Source organism: Hermetia illucens, chromosome 1 (genome assembly GCF_905115235.1).
Source record: "Hermetia illucens chromosome 1, iHerIll2.2.curated.20191125, whole genome shotgun sequence".
Taxonomy (NCBI): domain Eukaryota; kingdom Metazoa; phylum Arthropoda; class Insecta; order Diptera; family Stratiomyidae; genus Hermetia; species Hermetia illucens.
In genome coordinates, this window is record NC_051849.1 from 55,736,100 (window position 1) to 55,756,157 (window position 20,058).

The following is a 20,058-nucleotide window of genomic DNA, read 5'->3' on the forward strand; positions in this document are numbered from 1 at the left end:
AACGCGGTACGGGCCCTCATATGGAGGCGTGACCGTGAGTGGCATCGGATGGAAAACGCTCCATTTATATGTTAAGGAAAACACGCCAAGGGTGCGAATTATATCCAGTGGAAACCGATAGTTTGAGCCTGAGCTGGCTAAAGCTAAATTAATTGTTTAGGATAAGTGAGGGATCCTAAGTCCACAACCACTTGTTGTTGGACCGGACCAAATGGAGAGCAACTTACTCCCACGTTTATTTGGTCCGCGGATCCCTCGTTTGGGGCATGGCACCCAAGCATTAAAAATCGTAAGACAAACGGTTTCGTCCAGGGCAGAGGCAACTCTTCAGACGCTGCCTCAACCTCTGCCCTGGGAGCAGCGTGACCGTGAGTGGCATCGGATGGAAAACGCTCCAGGGCAGAGGTTGAGGCAGCGTCTGAAGAGTTGCCTCTGCCCTGGACGAAACCGTTTGTCTTACGATTTTTAATGCTTGGGTGCCATGCCCCAAACGAGGGATCCGCGGACCAAATAAACGTGGGAGTAAGTTGCTCTCCATTTGGTCCGGTCCAACAACAAGTGGTTGTGGACTTAGGATCCCTCACTTATCCTAAACAATTAATTTAGCTTTAGTCAGCTCAGGCTCAAACTATCGGTTTCCACTGGATATAATTCGCACCCTTGGCGTGTTTTCCTTAACATATAAATGGAGCGTTTTCCATCCGATGCCACTCACGGTCACGCTGCTCCCAGGGCAGAGGTTGAGGCAGCGTCTGAAGAGTTGCCTCTGCCCTGGACGAAACCGTTTGTCTTACGAATTACGGATCGCTTGGTCTATATATTGCTGAGCAATTCGGAGAAGAAAATGTTAACGCTTACTTTGTAGTTACTTCGCCTGCTTGCAAGGCAATCTTCCTATGCTGTGCAGTCATCACAGGCTGTTATTGTTGTTGCTGTTGCTGCTGCTGTTGTAACTTCTGCTGCGGCAAATATAAACCAGCGCCACACGATGGTTCAGGAGACTACCACCATCTTAATCGAGACGATGAGAATGCGAGTGGTTCGTCAATGGGCACGCGGGACCTACGTTCCGGGAAAGAAGACTTCAACGACATAGATGACGTTCGCACTGGAGGGGCTCCGGTTACCACACAACCACAACCTGGTCAAGGAGGAGGGGCTGGAATGCCAGCATTCGCAATGCCAGCTCCTCCAGCTGAACCTCACAGCACTAATCCTTTCACATCAGCCGCTACAGAATCCACATCTTTGAATACAACGGAACAAGCAACATATACACCAGGTTTAACATCATCTCCACGGCACGGCTAAACACCCTCTTGGATTTTTAAATAATTCATCCAAATAAGAACATTAATTATAATAATAAGTGAATTTTGAAAGGCAAGAACAAAACAAAGAACAAAAATTGAGAAACATAATTATATTTTTATAAAGAAGTGACTGAACAGTGGTGACCCCGGTAGAAACTACAGAAGAGGGAAAGGATCGCAGTGTTTTCCCAAAATCTCGGTCTACAGTCCGGTGCGCGTAGCACATTCATCGAATTTGCACTTTTCTCGCCCGAAAACGAGTCGAGGGCTGCGTCGCTAAAACGTCTGGGATTGTATGAAAACATTTCGCTCAGCCATCGCATAGCGAACTAATCCCCCAGTGCACTCAGGCAGAGCCACGCAGCAGGGACAGGAGTAGTCGCGGCAACGATCAACAACAGCAGCAAACGGCCGTCCCCAGCACCGCCAACGCCGCAGCTACAGCCCGACGAATTCGAACCAGCGCCGCCGTCGAGGAGGACCCCAGCTCGGCTTGAAAGTAGCGAAAATCTCAGGCTTCATATTTTATCCACGGAAGGAACTAGTTTATATTTATTGCGACGTCGTTACTATTGTACTTTATCCTAAAAAGTGAAATTATTATTATCTCATCTCTATACTCATTTTATATCCGTATCAAATTTAATTGTTATCATTAGTTGTGCAATATTCGCACTAATTGTTAATTATATTAAAAGTTAAAAAGTGATAATAAAAATTAAAGCCGCTGCAAGAGACGGCGTTGAGGTGTTTCGCATCGCGGGTTCTCCGTTTCCTTGGTGTTTTTGGTCTGCGCTGGAGAGCGTCCGCTTCGGTCGTCATTTTTCTCGGTTCGTGCGTGCATTTGTGGGTGCGGCCTGCCGTGTCGGAGTAAAATTCACCGCGTTTCATTATAAACTCACCGCGTCTGCATCACAAACTCGTACTTTTCGGTAAGCAAAATGTCGTTTGACAGCAAAGACGCGGCAGGCCCATCGGACCCACAAGTGACCGCCCTCGCCGTACGCGTTCCTCCGTTTTGGCGGCGGAATCCCGAGCTGTGGTTCGTGCATTGCAATATAAGTATTGCACTGAGAGTACTGCATGGAGCACCATGATTTAAGATGTTTCAGTTGGATAGTTTCTGAGGGCGGGTTCTAGAAGCAATTAACCCCTTTCGGATGCCCACCCTTCTTACCTTTTTAATCAATGTCAAAACTAATATCTGCATCAAAAAGTACTAAAGGAGACTTTTCATTCATGTCTATATTTATCGAGAACGGTACACCCCTTTTTTACGTGTCTGGAGATCCCCTTTAAGCTCAACGTTGAACGGCATGTTTGGAGATTCATAATTCCAACCAATTTACCAAATTTGGTGGCAATAGGTGTAACCGTTTCCGAGAAAATACTTGTGATATATAAACAGACAGACAGTGGCCGCAGCATGTGAATTTGTTGTTATAATCTATTTTTATTTCTATGTATTTTCTAATAGAATTATGACGCAGGCATTCTGTGTCAATTTTTGTAACATTCACGGGATAAGGAAGAACCTTTTCTCGGTATATGTGCACTTCACTACCCGTAAACCGGCTATTTTTGCATTAAATGAAACGAAGGGCAGCTCATATGCTGCCATTAACCAGCGCTACGTCCCTGGTTACCACTTAGTGCCTCTTTGTTTTTTCTCTCTCCAAAGAGGGATTGTTATTTATGTTCGTAATGATGTGCCCTTCTCCATTCTCCCTAATCTAAATTCCGCTAATCCGGCATTCACCTACTCCTAGATTAGAATTAATCTCTGGAAAAACATCATATTCCTCTGTTTCTTATATTGCCACCCTAATTCATCTGGTGCCGATGCTGTACGTTTCTTTGACGCACTCTCTTCCAACATTGATAATTTAATCCAACAATTCCACTTGTCGTCGTTATTAGCGATTTCAACGTGCATAATGTACAGTGGCTCAGGTTTTCAGCTAGCACAAGCTTGGTGGGAACACATGTCGAGCTTCTGTGTGTGTCTCATAACTTACGGCAACTAGTGGATTGTCCAAAAAGAATCCCCGATAAACCAAGTGAAAATGCTCATTTCCTGGATCTTTTCATGTCGTCACACCCTAAGAAGTACACAGTCTTCGTAGCAGCGCCCCTAGGTAGGTCGGACCATTATTTCTGATAAAGTTGAACTATTGAATCTACTACCCCTCCACCTAATAAAATTTCAACAGAGACACTGATTTGGGTCATCCAATCTAAATTCAGAGCCAAAGCCAGGATTTCGGAATATAGTGTATACATCCTTTCCGGGATTTCATTAGTATAGCAAGCTGAAATTTTTGAAAGAGACAAGGGCATTTCACAATTTCCTACGACTTTTCTACTAAGACTGCAAATGCGGTGTGCATGCAGCCTTTTTTAAGAAACTTTTAGCCTGAACACTATAACTTCAGATCCGATTTGCTTTGCTGTAATTGTGGATAAATTAGACATTACTATGGATATTAGGTGAATACTGACCCTTTTCGTGTGGTTGCGGAGTACCTAATGCACACAATCCCTATTGCCCAAAATGCCAAGGCTGCTGACATCATAGCTATGTTTCCATAATAACTCTGAATAACTCAACATCTGCTACTATCGTAAAGCGATCTTTTCAACTATAAGGTTGCACGTACGGCAGCAACAATATCAAGCCATGGGAAACTAAATTTTTAGAGTGACAGAGCTGACGTCGCGAAAACCTGAGTTTTCGACATGTTACTTCTCCTTATATTGGCGGCAAGTAAAACACACAACCACTCCTCATCCACTGTTCTGCACCACGTAATTCTTCACTTGCCGCCTCTTCTTAAAGCTTCACCTATCTACTGCCACTTTCTTTCTTTTTAAAAGCAGCACGGAGAGGATGGGCAACCTGTAATAACGATGAAATTTATGAGCGATGCCATCCGGGTATCGGGTCACTTAATTCGTATGGGTGAGGATAATTTAGCCCGGAAAGTGTATAAGCGCTACATCTAAGAAAAGAAGAACAAAGCTTGGCAGACCCTGCCTGAGATGGAGCAATGGTGTCTGCCATTACACCAGAAAGTTTTTAGGGATATCGAATTGATGGACCTCGGCACACAATTGAGATATCTGAATTTCCCAACTAAGGCACTTCTAGACAGGATACTTCTTTTTGCTCCGTTGATGATGATGAGGAAAGAATATTGACACGGGACAACCTCAATTAGATGTTAGCCTTAAAAGTGAAAATGGATCTAGTGCTTGCGACATCAAGTCAAGCTGCAAAAATTTCGACGTCTTTGACCCGGTAGGCAAGCAAGCGGATATCGTGGGCGTAGCCTAGCTGAGACATGGAACATATTAAAGTTCATTAGACCTTCCTGATGGCAGCGGTACTGCGGGAAACGCTTGATAAAGCTTTGGTGCAATAGAAGACAGAAAGGTTTGTACCCCTACCTCAGCCGTTGTTATTTCGCAGTAGGATCGAATAGTAAAGAGGCCAATTTTCTCAGTCCATTTCCGCTCCGCTCATCCAAACCTGAATTGTGGCGAAATAACTGTGAGAGACGGGGTTATGTTCCTGGTCATCGTGGCGTCTAGACGTCGAATCGCCTTCGATTCGCGATTTCGACACCGTGATGTCCACTATAGGAGCCCTACCAAGTCAACAAGTCAAATGACTCCCGCCTGGTATTCATATCGGAATTTGAATTTCTGCCAGGTGTAATGAAACGCTACGGTGACCTACAGTCATTCAGAGTGAAGCTATCCAGCTGTTTTCGCAACCGGGCATGGGACCGCATGCGGGGGAGTTATTATTGGCATTATTGCTCTCGGTTCCTGCTTCACTTCATCAGTTCTTTCTAATTTTCCATCCCCTGTTCCCTTGATGTAATTTAGAGGTAGCTCTCAAAAGAAACTGATTTTTAAGATTTTGTGTCTGTCTATCTGTCTAAAATTTACTGGGAAAGGGTGAGCTGCGGATTCCAATGAATGTAGTGAGTAACATCGTTCTATACTGAGCTTAAAAGGACATCGAAGTATATGTACAAGGGAGGTATACATTTCCTTTCACTGACTAAAACCACGTGGCCATGAAAGTTTTCGATTAGTAAATGGAGAAGTGCAGGGGCTAGAAGGAGATAATCTCTTTCATGGACTCATTCTCAGAAGCTGCACTAAGTTCTGAAATACCCTCTCTTCTCATACCTGAAAGAGTCCTAATACCACATCCACTTGATGACGAACTGGACCAATTGAGAAGAAACTATCCCTCATATTTTAGTACACTGATCCCTCGGTTCACTGTTTTTCGTAGTGATTCTTCAGCCGAACAACCGATTGGGGGCTGCTATTTAAGAAGCCTCTATCTTTTGTAAAAACTTCAAAGAAGACTGCTTAAAACACACACGAAAACGGAGTCTAATCTTGTACACATGACCCAATTTCCATCTAGCTTCAAGATATAATTTTGCTTCTTTTGGTGCTATGTGAATAAACTATTGATATCAAATTTGACACCTTGCAGAAAAGGTATGGTTTAGAGAACTACGTGTGGGAAACGAAAAATCAGCAGGCAAAGTCAAAGGACATACGTATCCTTTTCTACTGTCTGACTCTCTTGTTTTCGGTATTTCGACAAAGCTCATCAAGTAAATAAGCGGATACGCAATAATCCCGAGTTCCTGATTTTAGCTTGTGAAACAATCACCTTTCCTGAATAAATTTGGAATGCAAATTCAAATTGCACTATTACCATGGAATTTGCTTTGCCTTCCCAATTTTGCTAGATCAATATCTGCGCAAGGTGGATGTGTTTTTAACGTTTGTCATGTTTTTTCAATAATTCATAGGAATAGGATTACTTTCAGAATTGTAATCAAATGAAATTGTTTTAAGCAGTTCCTGAAAACGGAAATCACTGTCAGGCAATTAGATCAAATTGAATGATTTTCAAATTTTCACAAATCAAGAGGGGTTTTGGAATAATTATTGGTAACCGTGGCTAATCCATAGTTTGAGAAAATCAAGCTGTGAACCCGTTTCGAATTCAGACGATTCTTATGGCGCACGTGATTTGTATTTTAATTAAATTTATTAAAATATTGTGTGTTTTCTTCTAACTACATCAATGGATATTTGAATATCTTGGAAGCGTTGTTTCTGATGACGGTAGCGCAGGACTTGACTTTGTTTGTGGCATTAACAGTTTTAGATCCAACTTCGCTGATTTTTTCAAAAATTTGGAAATGCAAATTTGTCGACACCAAGGTCAAGTTGTTCATTGACAATGTTCTCTCGGTGGCTCTATATGGAGTTGTTCAGCGACGGCTACTGTTACTCGAAACCTCCAAGCTTTAATCAGCTTATGTCTGCATCGCGTTATCAGTGTACTGTGAACTGAAACAATAAAAAATAAGGAACTTTGTTGTTGTTGATACCAATAGACGGAGCAGCTGCTCGCTATGTCACTCAATGAAATCCAATACCTTAGGATGTCCAGCCAGTGAGTTGCTCTAGCAACATATGGCGCAGGCAAGTGGAGTGGGAGTGGAAGCATCTCGGTAAATCCTGGGGGGAACTGAAACATACATTTCGAAAAACTGGTGACGATGGTCAGACACAATATTGAATTTAAGTATAGTAATCTGGCGGTAACGTGAACAGAATAAACCGAAAGAAGTGGTGTTCATGCTATTGAGAGTGTTTACGTTAAACAGAGTTGGAGAAAAGGTAACCTGTCTTTAGTAAAAAGCATTCCTTCATAATGAACCCGCTTATATTTTTTGAAAATATGTTGTTATCATATATAGATTTGGGGCCTCTTGGTAGATGCATGTTTTGAGATTGACTTTTAACCCAAATTCCGTAATTTTCTTCAGACCAGTCAATTACAAGGTCCGATGCCTTCATTGTTGCACCAGAGATTCGTCGAGCGTTTCCCGCAATTCGCACACGTGACTGTGCAGCGAGTCGCAGACCAGTACCGCTTTATTACTCGCAGCGACACAATCCCGGCCATCATCAGGGAACGTGTTCGGCTTGAGGTCATCGGGCAAACTGGTGACCAAAAGTCGATGGGGGCAGAGGCGGCGGCATCAACAACACCACGCCGCACTGCAGGTAACAGTTTCAGTACTCGCTGAAGCACTCTTCTCCACCGTCCAGCTGAGGTTTCCGCTGAGGTTCGGGACGAATTCCAAAGAGCGTGTATAGAATCCTCGGATATGGATCCTTTGCATAGACCAGGTATTCCCAGGCTCTATGCATCTCCAGCAACTCCGGGAATTCTACCTCAAATTAATGATGAGATTGCATCTCGCCTGTGTGCTGATATGTCGCTGCTGCAACTACAATCACTTGTATATTGTGGGGCAGTTGCGGGTATCAGATTGCATGTACAGAAGATTCGCTTTCGTGTTATTGGTTTGAGTGACCAAAGAGATCCACCATGGAAAATTCATCTGGAATGTCGGCGGGACTCACTAAGGCAGGACATTGCTAGACTGATTAAGATCAGCACTGGCAATGCCAGCCGACGGGTGAGAAATAAATTGCAGAGGGTTTACCGGCAGAGCGTCCAGACAATACAGTTCTCGGTGAAGGAAGCGAAAGATTATTGGGGTGGACTTTGGGGGTTATCCGCCCAGCATTCTGAGCTGACATAGCATTGGTGACCTCCACATCGAAGCTATGACCGAGACAGACTTCTACAAGTACCTAGGAGTTCTGCAAGGAACCCATGGTCGAGTTGGTAATTTGAAGGATGCTCTGCTGTCCGAATTCCTGCGACGTGTAAAGCTGGTACTGAAATCGCATCTCTCGCGTTAAATGTATTCGCTATCCCTTCACTGGCTTATGCATTCGGAATATTGCCGTGGACGAAGACCGATCTGCAAAACGTCCAGCGGCGGATACGGACAACTAGTCCAAATTCTGAATGCATCATCCAAAGTCTGCCGTGGAGCGGATGAATCTATCTCGTGACATCGGAGGTAGGGGCGTGGTTGACGTGGCGGCACATCATCATCGCCAAGTCGACTCGCTGCGCGCTTATTTTTACAGCAAAGAGCAGGCGAGTCCCTTGCATGCGGCTGTCTGTAAGGCAGACTGTGGACTGACTCCACTTAACTTGAAGGATCAATCTTTCAATCCTCTGAGTGGGGTGAAGTCGAACCAAGAGCGGATCGATGAATGGAAGTCGAAGACAATGCACGGTAAACACGTGAATTGTCTTTGGCAGCCATTTGTCGATTTGCATTTGTCGAACAGATGGCTGTGTGCTGGGGAGCTCTCTGCTGGGGCGGAGGGTTCGGCGTTAGAGACGTTGGACCATGTCATTTCTGGCTGTACTGTTATGGCACCAGTGCAATACATCACCAGGCATAATGCTGTATGTAAGGTTATCCATCAAAACCTACAAGCATGGGCTGATCACGGGAACATGCCCGGTTTACCGATATGAGCCACAAGCAGTACTTAATAGTTCTGCTTACAGCATGTATTGGGACCGGCAAGTTCTTACTGATCGCCACACTCTACACAACAAGCCTGACGTACTGTTAGTTGCCAAGACGGGTCGCTCCGCGTATACTATTGATGTTGCTATCCCCAATAATAGCAACATTGAACGGAAATACGTGGAGAAGAAGGTGAACTCTGAGCCATTGGCTCGGGAAATCAAAGAAATTTGGCGTCTCGAGCGGGTGGTTGTAATTCCCATTATATTGTCAGCTACAGGTATTGTACCTAAATCCCTCACGGCTTTCCTTGATGTCCTTGGACTTTCGCACAGCCTGGTTCAAACCATGCGGAAGTACAACATTCTGCATACGTGCTCGATGTTGCGGGGAGTACTCGACGGATTCTCCCACTGACCTACCACCGGCCACCACCACCAGCGCCCCTTTAGTTTCTAAGTAGGTAGGATCCACCGAGCCTAAATGCTTGCCACTTACTGCTAGTATTAGGTAAAATCCGGCGTCTACCGAGATTGTGATAACTCGGATATAATAATAATAATCGTTGGCGTAAGAATCCATATTGGATCCGGGCCTTGAAGTGTGTTAGAGCACTTCATTCAAAACCGTAACAGTACACTACAGGATTACAGTACCCTATAGGAGGTAATGTGGTCAGCATTGAGCTCGCCCGAGATTATTACCCTGATTTGACTCAAGTACTCATTCACAGCTGAGTCAACTTGTATCCGACGTCAAATCACAATATAAATCCCACTGCCACCAGTGAAATTTGAACCGCGACCTTCATCTATTTGGACACGTTATAATTATCCTATGGTCAAAAATGTAATGTTCACATCATCCATCCATGTTCACAGCATCGTAAGTTCACGTTAGCGCGAGCCCACTCTATTTCTAACTGGATAAAGCTATTAACCTGATGAAAGACAACCCAGTTGTCATTACTTAGTATAAGGAGTTGATAGACGTCATGACAGTTGCAGAGAGCTTTTTTTTGAAGCAAAACTACCAAACCTAAAAACGAATAAAATGTTCTTGACAATCAACTCACCCCAGCTGTTATGCGATGGTTGTAAAGTCTACATGATACCTTCCATGTTCAAATGACTTTCCGATATAGAAAATACACATGAAAGCAAGTATCCTCGCGGAGAAGTCAGCCATGGCTATAAATCATCGCACACTGAATCCTTCATCGATGCCTTCCCTTAACTTCATCCGTCGGTGCACATATGCAGACAAGTGCAAACATCTTGTTAATCAAACCATTTTTTTACGACATTGTACAATATAATATGAGTGCAGTATAACAGACCTCTTCAATTTCTGCTGATGTTAACTCTTTCATCCTGCACAAAGCGTTTTGCATACAGGAATCCTATCCTGCACATTCATATCCTAGAAGTGAAAGGCATGAGTGAGTTTCTGTATGACATCAATTTTTAAGCTGGTAACGGATGAGGTCGCTATACAATACACACTATCCAGTTGACTTTTTTGCCTTTTTGAAAATGTATGCACAACTGTCTCCCCCATGTGTACATATACATTCTCGTACGTAAATATATAATTGGCTCTTTGGCGGAGCCAAGTACGGATTGAAAAACGTAGGGACGAACCGACTGAATCAATGAACGAAAGCCATGTCGCACTTACGCATCGTCAACAAAGTAATTCAATCAAAGGCTTAAACCTGTTATCAATCGCATTAAGTTCCTGCGTTGACCCAATTTCACGATTCATTCCATATGGGAAGCATAAAACGGTGTGTGATGCAAGGGCCTGTGATGCAATGCCTTAATGGTTGATTGCGGAAGTTATCACGGCATGCCACTGTGCATTATGGGATAAACGTGAGTGCAGTTATTCAATTAAAAACTCTAATTGCATCCATTAATAAATTAGTGTCTAAAACTTCCATTTAGCATTAGTGACCTTTGACAGTTAGATCCTTTTTCGGGGAGAAGGTAGGTAAATTTAGCTTCATGCAAGGCCCCGAGGATTATGTGCATGCATATGAGGGTATGTATGATAGTTTTCGAAGTTTTGGGCTTGACTTTGGTGGTAAATCATATGAAGTTCACTCTGTGATATTAGAATTTATTTGTCGTTTCTGGGATTCTAAGTTCAGCTTATATAAAGCCGAACGGACAAGGAACTTGAAACTGGAATTATTTTACAATATTCAAATATTTCACACGTAGCTGCGTAGGTGCTGCAAATAAGAAAATTAAGGGACATTTTCCACTTCTTTTAACACCTAACACTACTTCTCTTAGTCGGAGCATTAGCCAACTTCCAAGAATAATTTTCAATACGCGACCAGAATTCGTCGTTTTTGGTGACAATTAACCTTTCCTTTTCACATCCTGGTTTTCTGATTGACTATTTCTAGCACCTCATCTAGTGGTTCACTATTTATCATTGCTCATTCTAGTGTAAACCAACCAACCAGAAACCAAAGCGCAATCATTTCTGATGAAACCGACTTAATTTTGATTTCCATTTAATATAACAAATAATCCCCATCAATCTGAATCTTTACATGAATGCTCGACTAATCATCAATCTAACATCTTCATCTTCATATGTATGCGTGTTTAGCAATGATGAAAAAATTAACATGTGATTTACTCGGGAAACTGTTGATTTACTATTAGAAAGGCGGTTTAAGCATAAGTTGGGCGGTTGGTTTTTCTCACGTCGAGTGAGGGAGAATCGTTTTTTGTTTTTTTGAATATTTCGTCATGGGGTATTACATAAGTTTCCCAAACCATTTTTAAGGTTTTGTGAAAATATATTCCACCGCGATATCTGCTTAAATGAACTTAATAATAGCGGAGCGGAAAATCGCCCTTAAGGTTATCCTAGAAATACCATGCATAGGCATAGAACATAGTACCCCCTTCCATATCTCTTTCAAGTTTCATGGAAATCCGGTTTTTTCACCATATCTTAAGCACACCCATCTCCAAAACAGGTGTTTTTCTGCTGCCACGCTAGAGGGCGCTGTGGTCATCTTAAAGAAAAAATGTAAACGACATTTTAACGTGAAATATTGAACGTTAATCGCAGCGTAATTATGCGGTGTTTCCAACGATTAATTATTTGAAATAATAAAAAACTTGTTAACACTGATGAAGGGAATAAGTGGTTCCCGAAATATCGGAATTTGCAAGAATAAATATCTACACCACCGAAAAAGAAACAACAAGTTTTTTATTATTTCAAATTGAAAGCTATATTTTTTGGTGCCTTGTTAAACAAGCCAGGGAGTTACATAAGCTCTAAAGGCAGGCTTGCGTGTGTATCAGTGGGGCAATGAGGATATGCTCAACGGCATCTCTGGAGGTCCTTCTGAAATCAATCCCTCTCCATTTGCACATACAGATTCAGGCAAGGAGGGCAATATTCAGGATGGCCGACAGTATCAGTGAGGCGGAAAGCTGCCTCGAAGGAAGATTGATATTCTTTCTAGGCAGTATCCCGAACTACTGATACGAAGGGATAACATTACAATGAGGTTTCACTTCGATAAGAAGTTTGAAACACGTTGGAGTAACAAGACAAACTGGGAGCGCGTGGCTGCGACATACGGCTTAAACCAGCAACTGATTACTTGGTACACTGACGGATCCCTCACCGCAGAGGGAGCGGGTGCCGGTGTCATTAGTCGAAGGAGAATATACTTTGAGCCAATGGGCAGATACACTAGCATATTCTAGGCGGAAATATGCGCCATACGCAAATGTGCCTCCTTTAATCTGCTATGAGAGAGAGTGTGAGAGAGAGTGAGACGTTTCGAGCGGAACAGTTTTTGCAAGCTGAAATAGGCTCTGTTGGTTGACAACAACCGTGCGCGGATTTCATCATCGTAGTTGTTATCGGTTGTGATTTTCGACCCTAGATAGGAGAAATTATCAACGGTCTCAAAGTTATATTCTCCTATCCTTATTCTTCCCGTTTGACCAGTGCGGTTTGATGTTGTTGGTTGGTTGGTTTTCGGTGCTGACGTTGCACCATATATTTTGTCTTGCCTTCATTGATGTGCAGCCCAAGATCTCGCGGCGCCTGCTCGATCTGGATGAAGGCAGTTTGTACGTCTCGGGTGGTTCTTCCCATGATGTCGATATCGTCAGCATAGACCAGTAGTTGGGTGGACTTAAAGAGGATCGTACCTCTTGCATTTACCTCAGCACCACGGATCACTTTCTCGAGGGTCAGGTTAAAGAGGACGCATGATAGCGCATCCCCTTGTTTTAAGCCTTTGTTGATATTGAATGATCTTGAGAGTGATCCTTCTGCTTTTATCTGACCTCGCCATTGGTCAGGGTCAGCTTAGTCAGTCTTATTAATTTCGTGGAGATACCGAATTCTCTCATGGCCGTGTGTCATAGGCGGATTTAAAGACGATGTAAAGATGGTGCAACTGATGTCCATATTCCAGTTCTCCAGCGCTTGTTGCTCTTATCGATACGAAATTTGATGGAAAGGTGGGAAGTGTGAATCCCTGTGTATACTGTGAGTAACATCGTTCTATATTAAGTTTAAGGGGGTCCCCATACATGCAAAGGGGGGGGGGGGGTGTAAAATGTGTCTTCCTCGAATATAGTCATGTGGGATACACCGAAAAGTCTCGATTAGTATTTTCCAAAGCCTCACTTTTGAAATTCGATGCAAGAGGGGTAAGGTGGAGACGCGAAACTGATAATTTCTTTCACGGACTCGTTCTCAAAAACTACCCAACCAAGAAATCGGAATCCCAAAGCTGCCACTGTACGGTGTCTAGGCTTCGAAATGCCCTCCAAATCTATATCGGCTTAAATAAAGTTAATTATAGTATAATTATTGGTATATTTTTTTAAAAATTGACTGGCACTCACTTAGATTATACTAGAATCATCAAGTTTTGCAGAAATGTAGCTATACTATAAAGCAAGTTTGGTGGAAATCGCACTATTACTAACAAAGTTCGAATATGTCAAAGTTTTCTCTTTTGTGCAAATTTATTGCAATCCACGACTTTGAATATCAGTATCCCACTAAAAAGAATAGTCTGCCGAACTGAATGCATGAACATTACCAGCTAAATACGAATGGAACAAATGACAACTCAAGTGGTTATATAGGAAATTCACAAAACTTTTCATACCTGAAACGTTCAGCTTCCGGTTTCCCGATTTGTTATATGGATGTGTGTGTCGGGAAGATTTTAATTTGTGATATTTTGCAAAAACAGTCCCGAATTAAGTTTTATTTTTCTTTATTTATTGGATTCATTTCTTCTGTAATGCTGCAAATTAGCATTACTGTGGCGGCTAATTATGTCAAATTTAGCGGCCTTTTGTGTCATTTTGATTTTACTGCTTCTAAGTTTCTCTGGACCATTCTAATTGCTGCCATCAAAACGGTCCGGTTCTAAATTATTATATCATCCTATTCTTCACTGCGAGGGTCTTCAGTGCCCAAAGATCTCAAAATGTATTTTCATATCAGATACGCCAAAACTGCATGAAAAACATATGTATATAATTTCTCGAGCTAATCGACAAATCCAATGGCTTGATTTTTGAGCTGGGCCAAATACTTTTGAACGCAGAAACGCCATGCCCCTTCATTTTGCACTCAAGATGAGCATCCTAGCTCAGTATTTCAATGATCATCCCATTCTCCCTGGGGCTGCAGTTTTGTTGCTTAAAACTACATGTCCCAGAATAGTTGGGAACTGTAGACTTCACGTGAAGTCATGTAGTGAATCAAAAATCGCCAGGGAAAAACTGTACACGGCCATGAGAGAATTCGGCATCTCGACGAAATCGATAAGACTGATTAGATGTACTTACTAAAATAGGTTTATCAATGATCAGACGACAATCCTTAGTGGTTGAAGACGACCAAGAGAAGAGAAGTATCTCGTAAACCTGAAAAAAAAATGACGACCAAATCGAACGTGGCACTCCGTCGAAACATGTTTTGTGAAGCGCGGCTTCTGAGGTTCCCACTTCACCTTGACAGTCTCAGGTCATGATATTAGAGGATGTCTCTTGTCTAGATGAACTTTGCGGGGCTAGAGAGGAGTGGGGGAAAAATACTCAAATCTGAAGTGTCCATTCAACGAAGGATAGAAAAAAAACAGAATTGCAAAGAACGAAACCAAAAATTATGAAATAATAAATTGTAGGATAGGCTAAAGTTATGCTGAACAAATCAAAGGAAAAAAAGCAAAAACCAAGGGTCTAGAAGGATATTTTTTTTTTTTGTTGGGTAGGGTAGGTGAATGCATTTACGCACACAGTGTTGGACTCCCGATTCGGTACGTCGTCGGACTACCAACTAAACACCTCCCCATCGTCAGAGAGCTAGCCTGGAACCGTTTGTCACATTACTTCGGGCTAGTCCCCGAACTCTCCCGCCTTGCGGAGCCTTCAAATCAGGGAATTCCTTTCACCAACGGGAGGGGAGAGGGGGAAGGGAACTGTCAGTTCAAGGAACCCCCTGCTATCCGGCTCTTCCGCCGGTCGAGTTCTATCTTCTTAGCAACGAGAAGGGCCAAACGTAATGGCCCGTGGAACCGTGTTCCACCTGTCAGTCTGGAGAGATCTAGAAGGATATTAGATAATAAAATAGTAAACAAAAAGGATAAAAAAAGTAAAAAAAAGATGAAAAATGCATGAATTCAGGCTTTCCTCCTTTAGAACTTCAACGGTGAAGTTCACCAAAATCCGAAGCCTTTCATTCCTTTGGAAAAGAGCCCATTCAAAGGCAAGAAAAAGAAAAATTATTGCCGTTGAAACATTTTCCAATAACCTTGGATGAATAATTCCAACGGTGAAATCTGATCTGAGATCTTAATCAAACAATAAGATTTTTCATCAATAAATCCATATACAACAGCGAGGACAACGCGGTATAATTCACTAATCCATATTTGTGATTTAATTCATGAAACTGAAGGTCTTCTGAAATGTGCCTACTGCAGTCAGATCAATCAAGAAAATACTTAAACACGGCACAATAAAAACTCCGAAACAACACCAACACTCGCGTGTTGGAAGCGGACGTTTAGTTAGAAGTGTTTTAAAGATTAGCGATGCAGTGAAAGACAGATGCGGAGGGCTTCCTCGTCTTCCTCAACAGCTTTCGATTTTACGGGAATTTTGGTCGTCTTTGCTTGCTTGCACTGCACTCTTCTTGCAAAACTTTCTACGGGACTCTCTTGATGTGGTACTACTCGGAACACCGAAATTCTCGTTACGTTTGGTGTTCCTGGTACAGCGCTTCCAATGCCGCTAAAATCGGAGGATTCACACCATTTACGAGGAAAAGGAAAGGCGTAAATGAATACATTTATGAAAATAGAACTGTTCTACAATCAAATCAGAGAGAACTAACAACTTTTCGTTTTCGGTGACTCTGTGGATAGTAGTTCTTCCGATTCCACCTTCTTCATCATACTTTTCAAAAGGATGCTCTTCCTTCCATAATTTTCTTTTTTCGTAGTGTTATAACACCCACCTACAATACCTTAGAAGATGACTACTCCCACGGCACAACTTTAACTTTCTTTCTTTTCACCTTCAAAAACTCGCTGACGCACTCGCCACTAATTTTTCGTTTAAGGGGGTCATCCTGTGTGAAGGCCGTTTTTTGCCTCTTTTTGAAAAATTATTTTGGAGGACTGAATAAAGATAGAAACGTGATTTTTTCACCATATATTTATTGATATCTCTAGTATATGTGATAAATTTCTCAGCTTGATAGCTAGTTTTTGGAATACCTGTCAATTTATGCACCCATCTCCAAAAAAAGGTGTTGCTGCCACGCTGGAGGGCGCTGTGTTCATCTGAGGGAAAAAAACTAAACGGCATTTTAATGTGGACAATATTCTACGGTCCGCAAACTAGGATAATTAGAAAATATTAAAAGGTCAATTTTTGGTGGGCTTTTAAACTTAATTTTTTGGGTTTTGGTGTTTTTTTACGGCCTTTTTTATGAATAAAAAAAAACGACCCGTCCGATTGCAATTATCCTAGTTTGCGGACCGTAGAAATATGTATTAAAGAAGTCGTGAAAATTTCAAAGAATTTGGTTGGATAAATTTTGAACTATGGTGGCAGCCGATTTTCAAGACGCAGTTTCGAGAAAAACGCATTTGAAAATTTAAATGTGATTATCAACAGTAAAATTTTAAGTCACTATTAATCTGCTATACCTGGTCGATAGAGAGCACCCTCCGTTTCTTCAAAAAAGTCTTGTAAGGCCAATTGTTGCTCTCTGGTTTCAATTCTGGCTCTTTTAGCGAGGTCAGTTGATCGTCGTTCAGAGCGCCAAATTCGCGCTTCATTACGGTGGTCGGCATAAACCTGACATATGTGACCAACTTGACATCCCATTGTCACTAGGATTTGGAGAATGCCATTGAATCCTTCATTGAAAATAATTACAGCCAGAAAAGTGGCTATTCCTACGACCTTGGCCCCAGAATGAAGGTGTTTAGGGGCCAGTCCAGATCAATGCATTTAACGACTCATTGTTATTCCGGGTCTCTGCTCCTAAACATCTGTTCAACAGATCATCTCGTGACAAATCTTCGTAGATTGGTTTGATGACTGTTTGAATCTCTTCAGTCAAAGGTGCCTTCTCGTGGTGGAAACTATCCAGTTCTCCTTTAGCTTCCGCTTTGCGCCATTTGCACCAACTGTCCTCACCTGCTGGACAATTTTGATGCTAAGGATTTTCGTCTGTAGAACATTTATGGAAGAAAGTTGCCCAAATTTCTTGCTTCATTCCTTCTATCGAATTTGCGTGTTGACGAATAGTTAGCCCAAAAAATGTAGTGAGGTCGTTAATAACCTTATTAGTAAATTTTCCAGCCCCTTTTCCACCAATGCCTTTGTGGTACTTCTTTGCATTTCTAAGCCGCGTTCCCATTCTTTTCTCGACATGTCCTACGCATTGCTTTTTTACTACTACCTATATTTTATTATTTGCAGAAATACCGGAGAAAACTCCAGCAAAATCCAATATACAATATACAAAACTTGTCGCAATTGGAACATCCATGTTCAAGCTTGCTAAAAGTTTCTTTGCTGATTTTGATGCGAAATCCTTTTTCTTCTCTGATAAGTATCGATTCCCATGAAATACTCGTTTTTTAGTGTGAGCATGACGTTGAACGTTAAAGCGATCTCCCTTCATACGATCCATTTAAAAAAATCACTGAACACACAAACAGCACAATACTTGCAACAAAATATAACTGAGTATACCTTGAAAGCCTTTCAGTGCTCACTCTAGATTGGATTATCCTTTTTATTCCAAACAGGAAATAAGTTTAGACAATTGATTGGTTTTCCATCTTTTTATATTTATACCTGCGTTCGAATTTATAAGGCTCAGGTAAAAAACTAACAGGTAAAAAAAGATTTGATGCTCTTTCTCATCGAATACTCTAGCCGCGGCTGCAAACTGCTTACCTGTTTAACACTGTAATTTCTGAACGACTCGGAATATCGGAAAATCCCTTTGCCCACATATTCTCCACTATATATAGATACAATTCATGCAAAAAAAATCGATTTCTCCAACCTGACACACGGGATGACCCCCTTAAGGTCAAAATCTCTACTACCTCAACTCTCCGGTCCAATTTTCGTTCCCGGTCCATGGCAACGTGTACTGTTGTGTTGAAGTGTCCGGCAGATCATTCCCCTCAGCCACAATCAATCGTCTGCCTGCACCTAATAATGTACAATATTGGCAAGTTTATCGAACAGTAAGCTCGATCAATTCCGCCTTGAACCAGATAAAATCAGCAAGATAACTCTCGAGAGCATTCGACATCAATAACGATCTAAGACAAGGAAGTGCCCTATCATGCGTCCTCTTTAACCTGACCCTGGAAAAGTGGTCCACGGGGCAGATGTTAATGCAAGAGGTACCATCCTCTTCAAGACTATTCAAATAATTCATTCATATGTTGACGATATTGACATTATGGGAAGAACAACCCGAGATGTACAGTCTACCTTCATACGGATCGAGTAGGCGGCGATTGGCGCCAGATCTTGGGCTGCATATTAATGAAGGCAAGACGAAATACATAGTGACAATGTCAGCGCCAAAAACCAAAGAACCAACAACGTCGAATCGCACTGGTCAAACGAGAACAATAAAGATAGGAGGCTATAACTTTGAGACCGTTGATAATTTCTCCTATCTAGGGTCGAAAATCACAACCGATAATAACTATGACGATGAAATCCGCGCACGGGGGTTGGCTGTCAGCAGGGTCTATTTCAGCTTATAAAAATTGTTCCGCTCGAAACTTCCCACTTTAGGGTCAAAGCACTTGCTGTACAATACAATGATCTTGCCAGTCCTCAGAGACTTGGTTTCTTATCAAGAAAAATTGCGAACTCTTGGCCGCGTTCTAAAGAAGAATCCTGCGAAGCATTTTTGCCTCCTACATGATAATGGACGATTCCGTAGCCTCTACAACGGTGAAATTTATGACCAAAACCACGAGCTTCTGGCTATGGATAAAATTCGTCTCAACAGATTGTGATGGGCGGGTCACCTAATCCGTATGGGTGAGGATGACCCAGCCCGGGAAATCTGTAAGGGCAATATCTCTGGCAGAAAAAGAAAACTTGTCAGACGGATCCTGCCTCAGTTGGAGCGATGGCGTGGACCAGGACGCCAGACAGCTTTTAGGGATATGGAATTGGTAGACCTCGGCGCAAAATCGGGATGTCTAGACTACTTTATTAAGGTAGATCTAAACCGGATACTGTTGGTGATGATGATATCAGACATATGGTTTTATGGCAACCTTGAATACATTAAGGGTAGACGGAAAACTAAGGAAGCTAAGCAATTTTTTTGAATCTAGTAATGTAACAGAGAAGGCATTCAAAAGTGCACTGAAAAGTTTTTCAACATGGAAGCCTGCACAAGCGTAAGAAAAGTACATTATTTTATGAAAGGATGCAATTCTGAATTGAAATACAAATTGGTACGGAGAATATGAAAACTCTTTCCATGAAGTCGCTAGTCATTAACTTATCTTCATCAAGTGCTCTCCTTAGAGGCACTGAGAGCTGCAACGGGTTGAAATCATTACCTCTATTATTTTGTGATTGGCGTCTACGAATCGACATCTTCAAGCCCGTAAATAGTCGAATTCCGGCTAATACAAGAGGCTGGGTTTTGAATACAAGGATCCATGTAAATATTGTAAGCTTTTAAGTGGACAACACAACCAT

The 20,058-nt window shown here is 42.1% G+C and overlaps 2 protein-coding genes across 5 annotated transcripts in view; both read left to right on the plus strand.

The window, feature by feature from the left end:
• The window catches only part of LOC119651862 (receptor-type tyrosine-protein phosphatase U), a 214,432-nt gene that overhangs the window by 47,758 nt on the left and 146,616 nt on the right, over positions 1–20,058 (plus strand). The gene's annotated exons all lie outside the window — the stretch shown is intronic.
• Positions 921–1,397, plus strand: LOC119651882 (dnaJ homolog subfamily C member 5 homolog). The gene has a single exon (XM_038055705.1). It carries the CDS (start codon positions 1,048–1,050, stop codon positions 1,309–1,311), a length of 264 nt encoding a protein of 87 aa, XP_037911633.1. The 5' UTR covers positions 921–1,047; the 3' UTR covers positions 1,312–1,397.